At 34.5% G+C, this 15,249-nt stretch overlaps 1 protein-coding gene across 2 annotated transcripts in view; it reads left to right on the forward strand.

Moving 5' to 3' along the window:
- The window catches only part of Cog4 (conserved oligomeric Golgi complex subunit 4), a 182,687-nt gene that overhangs the window by 22,878 nt on the left and 144,560 nt on the right, over positions 1–15,249 (forward strand). For both annotated transcript variants that reach the window (XM_090376878.1, XM_090376879.1), the window contains exons 4-5: positions 782–883; positions 10,425–10,500. In XM_090376878.1, the coding sequence (XP_090233004.1) occupies positions 782–883; positions 10,425–10,500 (178 nt within the window). The remainder of the gene's footprint in view (positions 1–781; positions 884–10,424; positions 10,501–15,249) is intronic.

The following is a 15,249-nucleotide window of genomic DNA, read 5'->3' on the forward strand; positions in this document are numbered from 1 at the left end:
GTACTCATCAACTGATACAGGCATTTCAACTTATTTACTTAGTCATATAACTAAAGTTGCTAATGAATTTCTGTAATTTCCTGCCAAACTCTCTCTATATTTGCACACCCAACAGAAGAGTAATATTCACATACAGTTATATCATCCTATTCACAAACTGCAGTTTTCTGAATGTTTGACCTCTCTTTCTTAGTGTACAAGCTGTGGCTAGAAATTTCCAGAAATTATCACACTGTGGCACTGTTGTCTTGGACAGTGAAAAAGCTGTCAGTGCATGTTGTTGTAGCAGAGTAATGCGCAACTTATGACTTCTGAAAAAATTGTTGTAAGTTAATGTTTGTCCCACAGTATCCTGGCTGCTAAATGCTGATCAGCAGTGAATAGCACTGGCATTTATTCTAAGTACTGCTGTGCATCCCTGTTATAATTTTCCCTGCTGATTAAAAGCATTTTTTTCACGCCATGATGTATTGTTTTGTACTGACTTTTCCATTTTATTATTATACTTTTTGGGATTTATGGCTTCTTTAACTGACAGAGAAATTCTGACTTTTATAATTAGTAGTGTCACTACTGCCAGGTCACTGTGAATAGCATGGTAGATTTTTTTTTTTTTGTGTGTTTTCTAATGGCAGGACTTAATAGAACACTTTTGAAATGACTCCTCCCTTTAAAATTAATTTATGAAATTTTGTTCTGTTTATTAGCTTTAGCATGAGTAATAAATATTGTGATGTTATTATTTACATTATATTTGTTGGTGGGATATAAAACCTTACAGAGCAGAGTTATGGAAAGTATGCAGCGTGTTGAGGATATACTAGATCTGAAATTTTGTGCAGATGGCGTGCAGACTGCTCTTCAAAATGAAGACTTTGAACAGGTACTTTTACTTTTAATCAATTATTATAATATTTTACCATTAGATAAACACATTTAATGAATTAAAGATGCACTTTCGCCAATCAGTGAAGCTATCAGAAATATTAGTTGTTTTAAGACAAAAAACTGATAGTTTTCAATTATTAGTATTATGAGTAAAATTGGTTAAATGATACAAGGAATCAGAATTCTGCATATACCAAAAAATATATATATAATAATAATCATAAATTTCCTCTATTTTTGTACTTTCCCTATTGCTAAAAAGTGATTATCCAATTCCACTTAGAACTTTACCAAATTCTCTACTAAGATCACCATGACAGGTAATTTATTTCAGTGATCTGTAATATGCCGCTTAAAGTTAAACTTTATGAGATCAATCCTTATGTTACCTCCTGAAATTTTATATTTGTGGCCTCTAATTCGTATCTTTCCTCCTAGTGAAAATATACCTCCTTCATTCACTATACTGATTTCCTTTGAGATGCCTTATATACCTAAATTATTTCCTCCTCTTCCAAGTTGTCTAGTTTCTAAGTTTTGCAATCAATCTGCTCATTTTAAGCTGTTGTTCATAAGATCAATTAATGCCCCTCACCAGCTGGTTGCTTCAAAAAATTTGGAAGTATAATGGCATGGTTCTGGGCGTTAACCACTCCTCCTTTAAATTATTAGTAGACTTTAACAACTTTACATGTACTCCCTTGCCAATGGCATTAAGGAAGGTTAGAAACAAGAGGAGCCCCAGAAGTGAACCGTGAGGGATTTCACTTATTACACTTGACCATCCTGAGAAATGTCCATTTTTGACTTCTCGCTCCCTCCCCATTCATTTAGTCAGTACCTGAACCAACAAAGGATTTTACCAGTAATCCCACTTTTCTCCAGTTTATATGAATGGGGGAACCATATCAGCAGCTTTACTGAAGTTGAGATAATGTTAAGGTTGTTTCTTGAACCCAACTTTTTTATGGCTTTATCATAATAATTATCTTGATTGGTCAGCCTCCCCTAACCCATGCTTTGTTCCACTAAGGATACCTTCATAGACTCCACGATCTTACTCACTACTGATGTAAAGTTCACTGGACTGGTTGCCCATCGCATCTTTTGCATCTACTCTGTGGTTTGGGAAGATATTAGAACATCCCTGGTACAAGGGAATTATCTCAATCTTATGATAATCTTATTAATGCATTAAACTTCCAATTTATTCTTCTTTTTTAATGTACTTCTTCATTGCCATACCTTTATACTGATTTACAATACCTGCAAGTGAAAGCCAAGGTTTGGCTGTCAGCATATGTGAGTTTATCATTAAGATACAACTTAGTTTGCCCATTCCTGTTGACAAATTAGAATTTTTAAATAGATGGAGACAAAGTTTTGAGATCTATTATTAGTATTAGTAGTGGTAAATGATGCAAGAAAGCAAGCTTATGCAGCATCAACCAAAAAAAAAGCCAACGATTCCCATATCATCTGTCCATCCCCTCCAATAGTTTGTCTAGATGTTCCTTGAATTTATTCAAACTCCTACTTCCATGAGAAGAGATGCAACTTTTTTCAGTTTACTATTTCCAACAATAAACCAGCTGGCTGAAGGCAACTTTTGCACATCTATCCTTCCTCAATTTGAATTTATGCCCCTTCATATGACCTCGGTCAGATCACTTTGCAGGTGTGCCTAGTCTCAAGGTGCTACAATTTGCAGAATTGAAGCCTTTCTTGGTAAGACCGCTTTAAAAACATAACAACAACTTAATAAAAGCCTCCCATGTACATATAGCATGAGTAAGAGCAATAACATATCAGTTATGCTTAGAGTTTTGGTTTCTTGACTGTCTACATAAGGGAGTACTGCGTATGCTTAATACTTTCCTTAGTTTTCTGTTTCATTATAACAAAATATCAATGTCATCTTGACAGAACTGAAATAATTGAATTAAAAATTAGTAAATAGTTATTAATGTAGATTTTACTGTAATACATACACACACAAAATGCAAAATAAGACTCTAAAAAGGGGTCGACTTATACGGCAAATAAAGTATGAATTTTCAAGGGAAAAAAATAGAAGTTAACTTATATACTGGAATATTCAGTAAAGGCATCATTAGGTGCACCTAATACAGAAGTGGGTGGCGAACTCATGCCATGCATGCCCAAAGTGGCACATGTACAAATGTTTTGGGCATACGCAATTCAGAGAAGCCCAAAAAAATTTCAAACTTCAAAACATCACTCCAGGAATCCACCTTGAGTCACGACTTGTGCATGCTTGTTCTCTTTGCCTAATATAAAGTATCTGTCATCGATGATGCAGCAACAGAAGTCTCAGTGATGTTAAATATACTTACTTTCCTTTCCTTTAGTTTTGATGTTTTATATTTATAATATGAGAGATTTATCATTTTATATTAAATTTTGTTATGTAAGCTAAAAGTAAAATTTTTTTTATGAAGGATTTTATTTTAATACCTTTAATAAAGCATCTTTGAAATAATGTCTTTTATTTCATTTTTTTTTTTTTTTTGTTACACTTTTGTCAAGTAAAATGTGTAAGAGAAAAATTATATATTGTGCAAAATTCAGAGGAACATGCAAGGGTAGTTTATTAAAATATTTAGCCAATTTTGGCATGCACCCTTAAAAAGGTTCGCTACCCCTGACCTAGTATATCTTCAAACTATATGATGCAGGAAAATTTTACTTAACATTTGAAAAAAAAAAAAAAAAAGAGTTTTATTGTTCAGAAAATATGGTAATTAAGGTCAGGCTGATCAGCTTCTTAATGACATACTCTCAGTGATCGCTGATCATGATCACCCCATCTGTAATGGACTGTGCCGCATAGCTTCCAGACAGGTGGCAGTGGTTGCTTAATATGGAACATGTTTTGCTGGCAGAAACTAGGACCCCTGGTGTGTATGGACCAATGTTTCACTGATGATGTCTGCTGGCAGCTCTTAGGAGACCATATGCACTCTGCCATGTTGCATTTTTTCCCCAGACAGAAATGGGATCTTCCAAGATGATAATGTGCTGTGTTGTCGAGCCCACACTGTGCACAAGTGGTTCAAAGAACACAGTAAAGATATCACCCATCTTGATTGGCCTCCAAATTTGGCTTACCTTAATCCAATTGAACACATGTGGGATGTTTTTCAATGGGAAGCGAGGCATATTAACACACAGCCGTCATTTATTCTGACACTGTGGAAAGCATTGCAGGCAGTGTGGCTGTAGATCCCTACAGATATCTTCAGACATCTAATGGAGTTAATGCATGGGTGAATAGCAGCTGTTATCCATACGAACGGTGGCCCAACACCATATTAGGTAGGTGATTCAGTGATCACTGAGTGTAGATTGGTTACAGATATTGTCTGAAAGATGGCAACTAAAGTTTAATCCTGCTAAATGCATTTAGAGAAAAGAAACCTGGAAGTGAAATTCTCCTTACAGTGTAAGTGAGCAGACAGGAACACTCAGGGTGTACCATCAGTGAATTGTAGTACCTTTGCTAGAGGGGAAGGATATTTTTATTTTTAAAACAACGGTGAGACTACATTTGTAATATTGTATTCAGATCTGAAGTCCTCACTTAAAAAGGACATAGAGCTTCTATAGAAGGGTCTAAAGAAAGGCAGCTGAATTGGCTACAAGTGCTGTTTCCTGTTCCTATGAGGTGCATCTTAGAAGATATGAATTGCACAGCCTGAGGTCTAGGCACCTTAGGGGTGACCTGATCAAGGCATTTTAGGTTGATACAGAATAAGTGCACTTCTTTGTATCCTTTAGCCTGATTAATACTAGCACTATTTTACAAGTTTTGTGTAAATTTGGTTACAGATATGTAGTTTTAATTTTTTAAAGCTAGCTGCAAATGAAAAATAACTGATGTAATTATAATTATATTATTTCTGTTTAAAAAGCAACTGCCATGCCACATTTCATCTCCTATGTGTCAACTGCTGTGATGATAATATAGTGCAATATGATCGATGTGTTTTTCATTAATTAAATTGCATTCAAGAACAAACTTACTTGTGATTCTGGAGCTTTATATTTAATTCATTGGTTTTAAACACCATATTCTGATTTTTATATTATAATATTTTTAATTTTAAAAATACTATAATGTATAATTTTTTTGTTTTATGAAAACCCCAAACACAAAAGGTATCAAAACCTATAGTACTTAGTACAGTGCATGGGTTGAAGGAGAAGTATGGCGGGAGGGGGATGCCAGAAACTTTGCTCTAGAGACTAAACATGGGTTTCACCTCTTCAAGCCTCCAATAAGCAAAGTGGTGGTATTTTACCGGTTGATGAAAGTCATCTACCACCTATGATATATGAGAACTTAAAGTTGTGATAATTAAAATCTCCCATTGAAGTCAAGGCTTTGCTTCTGGTTACTGTAAAAAAAATAATAATAAATAATAAGTTAAACCTTACTTGTTTCTTAGTTGCCAACTGAACTGACTGCCTGGATAGGAGACACTTGCTTACTCCAGATGCAGTGTGATGTGTTGGCTGTATAGCAATGGCAGCAACTCCACTGTGCTTTGCTAGCTTACTTCATTTAATACACTTGTGGACATCATGAGCTGAACTACATCTAGTATTCTTGTTGATTGAGAATTATGGCTTCTATGAAACTTCCCCCATTGTTTCTGTTGATTAAATTTATGTAGTTCTTGGCGGAAGACTTCTATAAAGTCATGGTTTTCTAGTGGTGAGCTACATTTAGGATTTTGGGTTCTTTCATTTTGAATCTGTGATTTCATTAATTAAATGGTGAGTAGTGTCACTTTTATGAATGTTCTTCCTCTTATTGTGATAGACATGTCCCTTTTAGATCATTTTCCCCACATTGCAGGACAGTTTGACAGAGCTGGCTTCATCTCTCTCAAAAGAATGTAAGCCTTAAGGTGCTACACCAAGGAGGGTGCAACATGCGTGTACAGAAAACGAGCACCGAATCTAAGGGGAATAATGCTGCACCATCATGGTATAGATAGTGATAATTTATTTGGCTTCAGTATTCTTATATTAATTGGTGGTTGATTGTATATACTGTGAGATTGTGATTTGCAGCAAAAATTCACTGACAATCATCATATCGTTACAATTGAAATGAATTGAGAATCAAAATCAACATTTTTTTGTAATTTTTGATTGTGTGGGAATGAACAGCTAATGTTTCTTGAAGCTGTATATACACTTGAACACTGATGAAAGTGAACAGACAAAACACAAATAGCCATTGTAGATAGTATCATTCACTGAAAAGACATTAGAGCCATTTGTAAGTTCTATAGTTATTTGCACTGCCACAAGGGAACATCAAAGGTATCATAAACAAAACAACATAAACGTCCCCACTTGAAGAATGAGTAACTTTTTTTTAGTGTATCCAAAAGACCACATATTGTTAGATTGTGTCGATGAGTAATCTTGAATGTTCAGGCCCTAGAAGGTTTTTCATTATGACAATTCATATAGTGTCTAATAGAGATTGGGACTTTTCAAGCTTATTATTCTCAGCATTCAAGTGTACATGTGCCATTAGCTGTGGGTTCTTTGCATCAAACTTAATTTATTAAGGACTGATTTTTTGGTGCAGTGCTGAGAGTTGTTATTGGCATGTTCACAAATTTGCTAAGAGCTACAGCATAATCAAATGTGAGAATATTTGACCAGAATAAATGAATTCCAGGATGAATGTGATTAGATAGTTGAGGGTAGAAAGACTGAATGAAAATATTTATTATAAATTTAAAAGTAACTGAAATTAGTTTTAAATGGACCAAACACACTCAGACAGTTTGAGTGTATGGGTGGCCTGCTTAAAAATATATGGTATAATTAAAAATTTATTTCTGTGTTGATGGCCCACTTAATTCTTGGCACATGGCCATCAACACAGTGTGGCAGCAGATGCAAAGACACATGTGGGTGTCTTTTCCTCATCTATCATAGTTGAAGTTTTTGTGGTGTGAGTCAGCACGAGTGAATATCAACCAGCAAAAAATTTCACTTTTCCAATTTTCACACTCAGATTTTATTACTAGTTTTCAAAGAGCAAGTAATAAAATCTGATGGCAAGTGTGATCACTGGTGTTTCCCAAACCCTAGTAAGCATTTTCACAGCCCATTGAGACTTCATTTAATCCTGCAAAGCTGAACAAGTCATTTGGTGCTGAATTCTGCAGTGGTTGAAAAGTAGAGAAAAAAATATTTAATATAGATTTGTATATTGATATGAATACCTGTTGCTGATGAGGTCACATATGCATCAAGGTGTATGATGGGGGTGTGTGGTTGTCTTCTGACTGGGCCAAGCATTCTTGACCCAACTAACTGAGAAAGTCACTTAATTGCTTTAGCATTTGTGCACCTTAAGTGGCACAAGGGTATTAAATACAAGCTTGACTTTTGGTTTGATATGTGTGTGTAGTAGGCTTTAGGTGTAAGTAAAGAGAGAGACTAAGTCATTAGTATTAATAGAATAGCTGTCGATGTTGCTGTCTTATTTTTATTTTAACATATTATTTAAATGAGATTGTTCTTGACATTTCTTGGTTATTGAGACAGCCTTCCAAGATTTATGTATACCCCTATGTTTAAATAAAATTTAAAAACTTCCTTGTATAACTATTTATATTATATACACCTTTTCTATATATTTCTCCTATTTTCAATAGTAGTAACAAAACAAAAAAACATCAAATATGTATCTGCAAAGAGCTGATGAAGCTCCACCAAAGTGCCAACTTCCCAGTAGAACTCTAATCTACTTTCAGAGTACAGAAGACAGTTCCTGAATACATCAGAAGTAAAACCCACTTAGTGCTTTGATTCACCATACAAGAGATTACTGGCATTGGAAATCCAAAGCTGGAGATTCAGTATATTAATGAATGTGATTTCTGTTCACTCATATCCATCACAAATTTGGTCCTCATCTCCAAGGTTCAATTTAAAAACTTTGTTTGATATTGGCTCTTAAGATAACTAAATAGAATCCCAGGCAAACTTTACCATTTGCCATCTCAAGGGCAATCTTGTATGACAACTTAGAAATCACATCTTGGAGACAAGTGGTGATAAGTAAACATCTCCTAACTCTCACTACTAACAACAAGAAGACTGTATACTGCAAATATTGACTACTGGATCACATGATGTAGTAGTCAATGTTAACATCTTCTCACACCAGACCCAGATGGTTTATTGGACCTCTAAAAAGTAAGATGACATGGTTAGACAGCTTTCAGAGATTCTTCCTTGTGGACACACTGAAACTCTGAATACCATTGCACTTTATCTGATATAGGTGTGTGAGGTACTTATTGACAACTGCAGATGTAATGCTGATGATGACTTTGAGATTTTAACTTTAAAAACTGATGTCTAAGTTAATTTCATAAAAGTAAGTGTGAATTCTAGTATTTTTCTTAACATGGTATCTAATTTTCTAACATTGGGATAGAGATATCTAATTTAAGGATTTGTTATGTAAAAGTTTGTAAATAGTTATGGTAGAACTGATCACATATTTAGAAGAGTATTAGTTGTATGGAAGGAAGCTCAAAAGCTTCCTTCACTAGCCAAAAAAAATAAATAAATAAATAAATAAATAACAATAAAAGTTAAATATATAAAAATTAATAATAATAATAAAATATAAAAACTAATAATACTGATATGCTAACTACATTCTCTGATGAAATTTGAACCTGTGTATTCCCCTCCCCACCTGGGTGACTGTCTAGCTGACCTTTGAATTTTCCCATGCAATCAGTGTTAACACCCTTGGAGGCAACTTTTTCCTTAATTTTAATTTAACGTTTAACCTCCTTGTTAATATGTCTACTTGGTTGGAATTCTGTAAACATACCTTCTTAGTCAAAGGCTATCTCAGGATGTCTCAATTGAAAAATAAAATAAAATGATCCCAGACGGCTCACACTTCATCTTCTCCTTCTACCCAAGAATAGGTGACACTATTTAACAGAATTTCAAAATGACAATGCTTGTGATCAGCAACAACAAAAATCTTAAGCAGCTCTTCGATTATTATTTCTCCCCCCCCCCCCCACTGTAAGAATCAGAAGTGCATATCTGCTTTCCATATAATACATCAAGTACTATGTGGCTGAGACAGAAACTCTGAAAACTGCAGAAAATGACTCAGGAACAGGCCTTTTTTGCAGTTTTCACACTGGGAAAAGACATCAAAGTGGCATTGCCTGTCATTCATTTATTGAAATTCATAGATAGAGCATTAAAGAACCCAAAATCCTGAACATAGCTCAACAGAAAAGACAAGGCTTTTTACGGAAGCTTCTGCATTCAAAAGTATTTCATAAATACCACAAATAGAGAAGTTGGGAAGATCCTCCCCCCCTCCAGATTCATAATTCTACATCAGCAAAGATATAGCCGAGATATAGGCCTAATTCATGCCATCCTCAAATTCAAATTGAAACTATTGTTTTGATGGCACTGGAACTTTTCACTCACATCTCTCTCTCTCTCTCTCTCTCTCTCTCTCTCTCTCTCTCTCTCTCTCTCTCTCTCTCTCTCTCTCTCTCTCTCTCTGTGTGTGTGTGTGTGTGCGTGTGTGTGTAAACAGGCACTGATTTGCATGTTATGCTGGCTGAAAAATCCTATTAACTCATGCAGAAACCTGCTCTCTCTCTTTGCCTAAGATCAGCTAACTACAGCATCAATTGAAAGCAACTTTAGAAATTCCTCCAGTCATTGAAGAGAAGTGAACCCAGACCTCCACAAATGAGTGGCAGATGACAATGTATTATGCCACCTAAGCTGAGTGCCCAATGCTGTCCATAAATGGACTATTTGACTTCTTGGACTAAAACAAGTAGTCACCAAAGCACAGAGAAGCAGCTGCCACCTGTAAATAACAACAGCAGGAGGCCACCATTGTGTGACCAAAACATTGCATCTGGAGCAAGCTGTAAAGTGCCTCCCTCCATCTGCCCAGGTGATTCCTGAATTGTCAGCTAAAGCAAGGGCTTTGTACTGCTAACCATTAGGCATCACACAGTAACAGCAGGTGAACAGTAGAACTGATTGCTTCACCCTCTCCCCACAGGAACAGTAGCCCAAGAATTCTATGTGGAGCATAGAATTCTTAGGCTACTGTTCTCTTTGTGTGCTTAGTTTATTGATTCCTTGCATCAGACCAAGAAGATGAAGAAATTAGCTATCATGTGAATTTTTTTTTTTTAAATTAAGTTTTTTTACCTTAGAATGTGGCACAGACCTCTGAAATGTGTGGTTCATTTAAACATATAGTTTAAGTAATTAAATTTGTTAAATTATTACAAAACAATGCAGCGTAATATGTTTATTCATCAGGATCTTCATTTTCTTGCGATTCTGTTGATGAATTATTCTTTTGATAATTTGGTATACTTTAGCATATACCATATAAGAATTTTTGCATTGATGGAATAAATTAATGGAAATTAATACTAAGGTGTTTTTTCACTTGTAAGGCAGCTGCACATATTCATCGATTCTTGAGCTTAGACCAGTCAGTTCTCAAACTTTCTGCTGCTGATAGCAATGAAGGTAAATTTTGTATTTTAAAGATTATTTATTTATTATTTTTTTAATTTATTTTTTTATTATTATTTTTTTTTGTTAATGAGTTAAAAGTTGAAAGAGTTAGACGTTATAAGAGTTTTTAAAACTGTTTTAAAGTGTGATATCTAATATTTTGTACATTATTAAATGGTAATAGTAATTTGTACATTATGAAATAGTAATAGAACTTTTTAAAATATATACTCATAATGTGAAACAAGTTCATAAATAATTTTTATAATCATTTAGACCAGTGCTTCTCAAACTATTTGTGGTGAAGGACCAGTTTCTTTTATTTCCAATCCGTATCAGACTAAAACTTTTGTGAAATACAAATCGTCGTGCACCAGTAACATCTGTGACAAATTGTAAATTCGTATTTCCAATTTGTATTTCCAGTTCCTTGTGGTCTGGTTACAAACAGTTTGCGGACTGGCATCGGTCTGCGGACCACACTTTGAGTAGCACTGATTTAGACCACTGTTTCCCAATCTCTACAGTAAAGTTTTGCCAGTCTGTGAAACTTTTTTTTGCCATATTTCCTATCTACTGGCTTGTCTAAACTCTGAATAAAGTATCATTATTCACTGGCCCATGGTAAATTTTGTGTTGGAAACCATGATTTCGAATATAGGGACATCATTATAGGAATTGAAGGCAGTCTTCTGCATGCAGGCAACATGATGTAGGAGGTATGAAAGATGGAATAGTACTCTGCTTGAAATTTGAATAAAAATTTATTGAATGGCAATTTGTTGTTCTTTGAAGTAGAGACTGAATAATATTTCAAACTATATACACAACAGTAAACAGGACTGAAACAGATTAAAGAAGTAGAATAAAGTAAGCAAGAACGTATGTGGGAGGCTGGGATTACTTGTGTTACAGCCTTCAACAGCAGATTTTGGGGATTTTCTTTAGTCTAGTCAAAAATCACATGGAACATATTTACCTCCAGAGAGTGACTTGATGACAAATGTAAAAGTAGGAGGAACATTCTGATTCGTCTATACTTGTATAGACCTCAGTGGGCACTTGTAAATCCTCAGTAATTAATGTAAATCCTCAGCTATTTCCTGAAATTATACAAAACTGGACAGTCTGTGGTGCCCGTCACAGCCCTGAGAGAAAGCTATATTGTGCTGATATGCTCTGGCCAGTCCGTTTTGAATATGTAATGACTTTCATAAGATGGTGGAGTACTGAACGTTAATTGATGTTGCCTGGTTCAGTTGGCTGGCTGCTGACTATCTGGAAAGTCTTGAATTCTTTGTGTGTGATCTCTTTCTTTGTTTACTGATATATATACTTATATTTGAATAATGTTTGAAATAATTGAAAACTGAATCTTACATAAAAAAGGGGGGTAACGCATACATCAGAGGCAGCAAAAAGCATTTTCCTCTACATGACGCTTGAGATATAAACTTAAGTGAGAATAATGATTAAAAAATAAATAAAAATGCCAGCAGCATGGCAAGACAGAAGAGTGAAAATTGTGGAATTATACGTAACGATCAAACCAACAGGGAGGGAAGAGAATAAAATTCTTGCAGCAGAAACTCTCAAAATAATTTAGAAAGTCTAAATACAAAGATAATAAAATATAATCAGTTAAATTTTGAATAGCCAGTTAAATGAAATTTAATGGCGCCTCCTCTGACGAGCATCAGGTCCAAATTTATGTGAAATATCACGAGCAGAGATGTGAACAACTACAATAAAATAAAATAAAATAAAACAGAAATAGACTGACCATTATGCCCCATCTCAGCAGAGGACCACAAGGCCAATAATGGTCAGGGAATCGCTGCAAAGGCGAATTGATCGAAAGATCAGTCCACCATCCGATCCCCAGATCAAACCGCCAATGCAGAGGACTTGAATAGCGGTGGTCCTGATGCAGCGAAAATTAAAAATAGGACAGATACAAGCACTCAAATGCAAAGCCACACCACTGACAAAAGTAATCTTAACCAGATTATATAGGCAAAACATGAACTGTGGATGGCAGTACAGGCGCAGCATTAGCAAATCAGCCCACTACTGTCATGTGATATACTTATATTTGAATAATGTTTGAAATAATTGAAAACTGAATCTTACATAAAAAAAAATATATATATATATTTTTTTTTTCTACTACTTAGAATGATTATGTATATTCAGATATTTTTTTGTTAAAAGAATCACTTATAATTTATATTTCATTTCTCTTTTTATTTTTAAATGTTTTTCAGCTTATTTTTGGTTATCTTCCAGAAATAAATTTATTCAATAAAATAATAAATTAAATTATTTATTTTTAACTATTTAATATTAAATTGACCCATGAATATTTTTTGGTTTGGTTTTGAACTGGTTATTAAAACCAGGTTTTACAGCTGTGGAAATTATCACATACAGTAGGCCCTCTATTCAACAGACTTCAGATTTAACGGACAAAAAAATTTCTGTCCGAAAGGAAAAATGTAGAACCTATTTATATCTGATAGCATTACACATCTGTCTGATGTGTGATGCTCTCAGACAGATGTGCTGAAAATTCCTTCTAATGAAATAAAGGCTGTTTTACTTATAGATAATGCACCTACTCGCCCTAATGCTGAGAGGATAGTTAGCAGGAATGGGAGAATTAAATGTTTTTCTGACTCCTAACACTACTTCACTGATACAGCTGATGAATCAGGGTGTAATCGTTGCATGTAAGAGGTTGTATAAGAAGAAGTTTTTGGAAGAGGCAATGGTTATTTTGGAAGAAACAGAAGATGCAGAAGAAGATATAAGTGGCACCAGAACACTGCAAAATTTACATGCATACAACATCAGATCTGCTATCTTCAACTTAGCAGCTGCATGGAAAGATATGAAGATTACTACTTTGGCCAATGCTTGGAAGAAGTTGTTGTATGGCGTAGAACCTGAAATGGACTTTGAGGGGGTTGAGGTGTCTAATTCTTGGGACTACTACCTTGGCCAATGCTTGGAAGAAGTTGTTGTATGACACATAGAACCTGAAATGGACTTTGAGGGAGTTGAGGTGTCTAATTCCCGGGACAAGCTTCTGAGGGTCAGTAACAAAAATGCAACTGAGAATGATGCTGAACAGTGGCTCGAAAATGATGAAGATGATCCGGGCTATCAAATTTTTTTCTGAGGTAGAGATTGTGGAAAATGTTCTTCATGAGAACAAGAGGACAATGATGATAACAAAGATGAAGAATCAGTTGCACCTCATCCTAAATTGTCTGTTATAAGACAACATATGGATGACATCATACATTATATTGAATCATCATCAGACCCTGATGTGCTTCCTTATTATGAACATTTTACAGAATTTCGATCTACAGTAATAAGAAAGCAGCACCAATGTGTAAGGCAACTTAAGCTTGATGATTTCTTCAAGACCACTTCATCAGCTGGACTTATTTCACCAGAACCCTCTGCCAGCAAGGAATTAACATCTCTCCCTCCATATGACAGTTGTTTCTGACTCTGAAAATTGTGATTCTTTCAATTAAGTTAATATTAATATTGAATATTATGTATCTTTTTTAATGTTTTTTAGTATGTTTTTTATTCAGTGGAGTTTAAGAATTTTAAAGTATTTTTTCCCTCTAAAGTGGATTTAAATGAAAAAACTAATGTTCACATTGAAAACAACTTTGTGTGAGCTTTAAGAAAAAAAAAATAATAATAAAAATAAAAGTGGTGGAAACAATCCATTAGTTACATTGTATAGTTTTTTATGGGTTTAATTAAAATAAAGTTTGGTTCCTGTCGTAAATTTATTTTTATATTTTTAACAGATGCTTTAGTGGCATGTATAAATTACTCGATGTACATTATAATAATATTTTATTCATCCTTATACATTATAATAACATTTTAATACATCCTGTACATTGTAAGTTCGTTATTAATATATGTTTTTAAAATACATTCGATTTAACGGACTTTCGACAATAGCAAACACCCCTTCCCCCAATTAGTCCGTTAAATCAAGGACCTACTGTATTGTGAAAAGAGAATTACATGGAATCTAACCAAACTTTTTGCATGAGGAAATACAGTCTGTGTGATATTTAAATTTAAGTTTATTCTTTTGAAAAGAAGACAGTTCAGATCCCATAACATCCAGCAACAAATTTCTAAAAATGCCTTTGCTGGCTGTGTTTGCCAAATTTTTTTTTTATGAAAACCCCAAACACGAGAGGTATTAGAACCTATAGTATTTAGTACCATGCTTGGGTTGAGGTTGAGAAGATATTTGTTGACTTGAACTTCTGTAGACTGTAATTTTCAGGAAATATGTATGAAGGGAGGTTGTTCCAGAAAATGGCAGTTGAATGAATAAATGAGGAAGATGAAAAGTTGATTCTGTGAGTTTGAAGTTGGACAGTAAACGGATGTTGTCTTGTGGCGGCACATGTTTGGGCTGTTTTGAAAGAGAGAATGGGAATTATAGAAGCAGTGCTTTTTTTGGGACGGTACGGCGTGCTGGCACCTTTATTAACAGTGACGTGTGACATTTGGATGCAGTGCACTTCAAAATTTGTAATATTCCAATATTTGTAATAATTCATATGTTTACCTACTATTCAAATAAGCTTAAAATTATTTAACTAAATTTGCATTTTTTACTGTCTATTGTTAAGATATTTCTATATAAAACTGTATAACCATTTTTATAATTCTAAATTACTCAGTCGGACCTCTGTTCAGTGAAGT

This window comes from Mastigoproctus giganteus, chromosome 7, assembly GCF_048544385.1.
Source record: "Mastigoproctus giganteus isolate SK-2022 chromosome 7, ASM4854438v1, whole genome shotgun sequence".
In the NCBI taxonomy this organism is placed as follows: Eukaryota; Metazoa; Arthropoda; class Arachnida; order Uropygi; family Thelyphonidae; genus Mastigoproctus; species Mastigoproctus giganteus.